This window comes from Lethenteron reissneri, chromosome 67 (assembly GCF_015708825.2).
Source record: "Lethenteron reissneri isolate LAM-NWPU_2019-01 chromosome 67, ASM1570882v1, whole genome shotgun sequence".
NCBI lineage: Eukaryota > Metazoa > Chordata > Hyperoartia > Petromyzontiformes > Petromyzontidae > Lethenteron > Lethenteron reissneri.
In genome coordinates this window covers 6,640,748-6,646,747 of record NC_083845.1, presented here as the reverse complement: position 1 = coordinate 6,646,747, position 6,000 = coordinate 6,640,748, and the positions used below count along the sequence as shown (strand labels likewise).

Here is a 6,000-nt window from a genome sequence, read left to right as displayed (position 1 = left end):
AGTCTACGGGTCTCTGTGCGAGTCTACGGGTCTCTGTGCGAGTCTACGGGTCTCTGTGTGAGTCTACGGGTCTCTGTGCGAGTCTACGGGTCTCTGTGCAAGTCTACGGGTCTCTGTACGAGTCTACGGGTCTCTGTACGAGTCTAAGGGTCTCTGTGTGAGTATACAGGTCTCTATAGAAGTCTACGGGTCTCTGTGCGAGTCTACGGGTCTCTGTGTGGGTCTACGGGTCTCCATGTGAGTCTACAGGTCTCCGTGCGAGTCTACGGCTCTCTGTGAAAGTCCTATATGCGACTATCTACGTGTAAATATTTGTAGGGGCGTCTCTCACCTGCGGACACTTGCAGATGAAGCCGTGCGGCGTGTTGATGGTGACCATGCACGCGCCGCCGTTCTTGCACGGCTGGGACTGGCACGTGTCCACGATGTTCTCGCAGTGCCGCCCTGCGCACAAGTGGCACACGCGATTCAAGCGATGCCCCCCAGCTGAGCGGAGATCAACAAAGACCCCCGCACCCCCACTACTCTCCTCCCACCACTCGCAATTGGTGAGGCGACGTAATTTTAAAGGCGCCATAAAAACTATTATCATTTCGGTTGTCGGATCCGCTGGCACGCATCCACGCAGCGGTACGAGCAATCATTTTGAAGCCGCACATTTCAATTTAAATGTTTTATTATTATACTAGCTGTACTACCCGGCTTCGCCCGGGACTTGTATTCACCACGCCCGGCCGGCTTTGTCTCCCCAGTGGCGATGTTCACACAGCACACCAGTTAATTGTTTGAGGCCGAGTCGACCTAGGGGAGGCCCAGGATCGGTTCAAATAATCGTCACCGGTGGTGGCCGTGAGCGGGAATCGAACTCGGGTCGCCGAGTTCGTAGCGCGGCATGCTAACCACTACACTACGATGCGTTACGCTTCCACGTGCGCGGGTCACGTGACAGATGTGACGTCACAGCTCACTTGCCATGCTTAAAAAATAGATGCATTATTGAGCTTCCCGACACCAAAAAATAACAAAAGTGTATTTTTATAATGTTTGCATGGTGTACAGTCTGGAAAGTACCCACATGGCAAATTTCAAGTTTGTTGCATGTCGGGAAGTACGCTAAACATTTTGAACAGACACACATACTCACAACTTTGCCCTTTATATATGTATGGAGATATTAAATTTCGATTTAAAGCTTTCGTGACTGCAGGGATTCATCTTCTTGGTTCTTTTGGTCTTCACCTGAGGACGGCTGCTTGCGTTGTGGCCGAAACGTCGTGAGAATTATTTTATCATGTTATATTTTTATTATTTTATTACTTCTCTTCTACGTGACTTTACCGAAAGAACCAAGAAGATATGGAGACATTATTCCGGTTGTGGGATCCGCTGGCACGCGACTCACCGGAATAGCCGGGCCGGCAGCGGCACTTGTAGTCGTTGACGAGCTGCACGCAGTCCAGAGTGCCGGGCGGCTGGCACGGGTTGGAGAGGCACTCGTTGACGTCGCCCTCGCAACGCTCGCCCACGAAGCCGGGCGCGCACGAGCACGCGTAGCCCCCGACGCGGTCCTCGCACGAGCCGCCGTTGAAGCAGCGAGGTTCCAGCGTCACCGGGTCCACGCTCGGCAGGCAGTCGTTGCGGTTGATCTCGCAACGCACGCCTTGGGGAGGGAGAGGGGATGGGGACGTTACGGGCGGCCGCGTCCAGGTCGGTCCTCTGCGGAGGAGGCTCGTGAGGGACGCTGCTCCAGCAACGACGAAAGGCGGAGTTCAGCGACGCTCGCAACGACGAGAGGAGCGCCGGGCGGATGAAACGCATCAAGTTGCTAAACTTCTGGCTATCACAAACGATAGCGAAACCAAGTGGTTTATATTTCGATTTAAAGCTTTCGTGACCGCAGGGATTCATCTTCTTGGTTCTTTCGGTAAAGTCACGTAGAAGGGAAATAATGAAATAATAAAATAATAAAATACAATCCCTTTGTTGCTGCTAATCCTACATAATGCACGGACATAATATGACTTTGAGACCCCCCCCACCTCCTACGCATTCCACAAGTAGTGACTAATCCCATATCTGCATTTTCCATAAATATGCTAAATGCCTCTGTTGATATGCAATATTCCTTTGTCAAGGCGCCCTTCCTCCCCTAACCCAGCTTAAATATACGCTGCCAAGCTTGGTGGTGTTCATTCAGACGCTGTCTTTCCGACAGACCTGTTCTTCACCTGAGGACGGCTGCTTGCGTTGTGGCCGAAACGTTGTGAGAATTGTATTTTATTATGTTGAATGTTTATTATTTTATTATTTCCCTTCTATGTGACTTTACCGAAAGAACCAAGAAGACAAGTGGCTTATCTTCATGTGGAAATTGATAGCGGCCAATTGCTTTAAATGTGGAGGGAAAAACAGGACCCCGAGAAAATCGACTCGATCACGGGGGAGAGAGAGAGACACATGTAAACTCCAAATATACAGCAGCAGGCATCAGGGTCGGGATTGAACCCACAACCTCCTGCACACCAGGCGAGGTAGTTAACATCTCCTAGCCACCACGGCATGTGCGTCTGTCCCGTGACCTCCTGGCCAGCTAACCTTTGATACTTCACGCGGCCTCAAAGTTCACCTGGGCCTGGCGCAAGGTACGCGGGGATGTCACCGCCGCTTGCCGGTGAACGGCGGCGGTGGTTGTTGTTGTTGTTGTGGTGGTTGTTGTTGTGGTTGTTGTTGTTGTGGTCGTGCTCATCCTTACCCTCTGTGCCAGGGGGACATGAGCAGATGTATCTGTTGACCAGGTCGATGCACGTTCCTCCATTCTCGCAGGGCTGCGACTGGCACTCGTTAATCTCCTTTTCGCAGTTCACGCCGTGATACCCTGGCACACACTGCACAAAGACAAAGACCCCCGCGCCCCCGCGCGCAGCGTACACAATTAACAGACAGTCGGGGAAAGCGCCGTCGGCGAGTAGCGGGCGCCTACAAAACGCCGGGCACCGCGCCCGGCCGCCTCTGTCTCCCGAGTGGCGACGTTTGCCCACGGCACCCACCGGGCGCTCGTGCGAGTTTCCAAGTCGACCGAGCGGAGGTCGAGAGCCGGGTTCACGTAATCGTCACCCGCAGGCAGAGGACAAACATCCCCCGCCCGCCCGCCGGTTCGATTAGTATACTCGAAAGGGGTCGAGCGGTGGCGTTAGCGAGCGCCCTATTAATGTTCCGGAGACCGCAAGAAAGGCGGGGGCATGCGGACCGCCGTGCCACCAGCACCGCCGAACTACCCCTGGGTTCGAGTCCAGGTCGGAGAGGAGGAGAGGCACAACGGGGGCGAACGAACGAACGAGCGAGCAAATGAACGAACGAGCAAATGAGCGGGCTGGCGAACGAGTGGACGAGTTTCGATTTAAAGCTTTCGTGACTGCAGGGATTCATCTTCTTGGTTCTTTCGGTAAAGTCACGTAGAATGGAAATAATAAAATAATACAAATAATACATAATAAAGTAATTATAATATTTTTCTTATTTTATTATTTCCATTCTACGTGACTTTACCGAAAGAACCAAGAAGATGAGCGGACGAGCGTGCGAGCGGACGAACGAGCGAGCGAACGAGCGGACGAGCGAGCGGACGAGCGAGCGAATGAACGAGCGGACGACGATCAGCACCTCGCACGAGAAGCCACCCAGGTAGTCGTTGCAGGTCGCCCCGTTCTGGCAGGGGTTGGACTCGCACTCATCCACCTCCTCCTCGCAGTAGCTGCCCGTGAAGCCGGCCTGGCAGTGGCACGTGTGGCTGTTGCCCACGTTCATGCAGCTGCCGCTGTGCTGGCAGAGCCGCGCCACCGACACGCCTGTGACACGCGTGTGCCCGCACGCACGCAGAAGACAAAGGTTCCCCCCCCCAACCGTTATAACCTGAACGCACTGTTGGGGCAAGTGCTGTTAGCGAGTAGCACCTATGAAGGCCACCACGGCACACGAGGGTGTGGATGACTATGGCGATGACGACGACGACACTGATGACGACTATGGCGGTGACGTCGCTGATGATGATAACGATGATGACGACGACGCTGATGACGACTATGGTGATGACGTCGTCGATGATGATATCGATGATGACGACGACGCTGATGACGACTATGGCGATGACGTCGTTGATGATGACGTCGTTGATGATGATAACGATGATGCTGGTGCCGACGACAAATGACGATCATGACGACAACAACTATGGCGGTGACGTCACTGATGATGACGACTATGGCGGTGACGTCACTGATGATGATAACGATGATGCCGATGATGACGCTGGTGCCGATGACAAATGACGATCATGACGACGACGACGATGGCGGCTATGACGCTGATGATGATAACGATGATAACGATGATGACAATGATGACGATGATGACGCTGGTGCCGATGACAATGACGATCATGACGACGACGGTGGCTACGACGCTGATGATGATAACGATGATGACGATGATGACGACGACGCTGGTGCCGATGACAATGACGATCATGACGACGACGGTGGCTACGACGCTGATGATGATAACGATGATGACGACGACGCTGATGATGACTATGGCGGTGACGTCACTGATGATGATAACGATGATGACGATGCTGCCGATGATGACGATGATGCCGATGACAAATGACGATCATGACGACGACGACGATGGCGGCTATGACGCTGATGATGATAACGATGATGACGATGATGAGGCTGGTGCCGACGACGACGACGCTGACCGAATCGGAGGGCGGCCACTTCGCAGGAGACGTTGGGCACGTCGCAGTAGAGGCCCGTCCAGCCGCTGGGGCACTCGCAACGGAAGGCGGTGGCCGACTGCGAGCACGTGCCGCCGTTCTTGCACGGCGCTGCCACGCACCAGTCCACCAGGCTCTGCACGCACGCACGCAACGCGAGAGACAGGGACACAGAGAGACGGCGCGCAGAGTCGTAAGCATCGTCAGTTTGGTCGTCGTCATCATCAGCGTCATCAGTCATCGTTTGCATTGGCGTCATCGTCAGCGTCATCATCAACGTTGTCATTGTCGTCGGCATCATCATCAGCGTCGTCATCATCATCATCAACGTTGTTATTGCCAGCGTCATCATCATCGTCAGTTTCGTTGTCATCATCAGCGTCATCAGTCATTGTTAGCATTTTCGTCATCGTTTGCATTTTCGTCACCGTTTGCATTGGCATCATCGTCACTGTCATCATCGTCGTCATCATCATCAACGTTGTCATTGTGGTCGGCGTCATCATCAGCGTAATCATCATCATCATCAACGTTGTTATCATCAGCGTCATCATCATCGTTATCATCATCGTCAGTTTCGTCGTCATCATCAGCGTCATCCGTCATCGGAAGCATTTTCGTCATCGTTTGCATTGTCGTCATCGTCACTGTCATCATCGTCGTCATCATCATCAACGTTGTCATTGTCGTCATGGTCATCATCAGCATAATAATCATCATCATCAACGTTGTCATTGTTGTCGTCGGCGTCATCATCAGCGTCATCATCATCAGCGTCATTGTCGTTAGTGTCACTATCACTACACGACCACTTTCAATAACCCCTCTCTTTATTTAAACACTATCATCTCATGTACACTTCTACAATTATTGTAAAGCGCCTTGAACCAAGGCGCTGCTATATAAATCTACGCAAGCTCGTCACTGTCATTGTCAGCGTCGTCATCATCATTGTTGTAAACATCGCCATTCATCAGCGTCACCATCACCGCCATCAGTATCGTCAATCATCATCGCCGGCGTCGTCATCATCGCCGACAACGTCATGATGAGCGTAAGCAACGGAGACCCCAGGGGAGGGGCGGGGGGGGGGGGTACAGGCATCTTCTGGCCAAACCCCACGTGGCCGGGAGGGGAGACTGTACCCCCTGACTACCCCTCGGGGTTCCTACAACAACAGGAAACAGGAAGGCCACACACACACAAAGACAAAGATCCCCGCC

At 53.0% G+C, this 6,000-nt stretch overlaps 1 protein-coding gene across 1 annotated transcript in view; it reads right to left on the bottom strand.

Moving 5' to 3' along the window:
- LOC133360144 (neurogenic locus notch homolog protein 1-like) overlaps positions 1-6,000 on the bottom strand; it is a 125,647-nt gene that overhangs the window by 18,207 nt on the left and 101,440 nt on the right. Inside the window, exons 21-25 of the mRNA XM_061578730.1 lie at positions 4,760-4,913; positions 3,661-3,845; positions 2,753-2,885; positions 1,403-1,660; positions 332-444 (exon numbers count right to left, since the gene is read on the bottom strand). Coding sequence (XP_061434714.1) covers positions 332-444; positions 1,403-1,660; positions 2,753-2,885; positions 3,661-3,845; positions 4,760-4,913 — 843 coding nt within the window. The remainder of the gene's footprint in view (positions 1-331; positions 445-1,402; positions 1,661-2,752; positions 2,886-3,660; positions 3,846-4,759; positions 4,914-6,000) is intronic.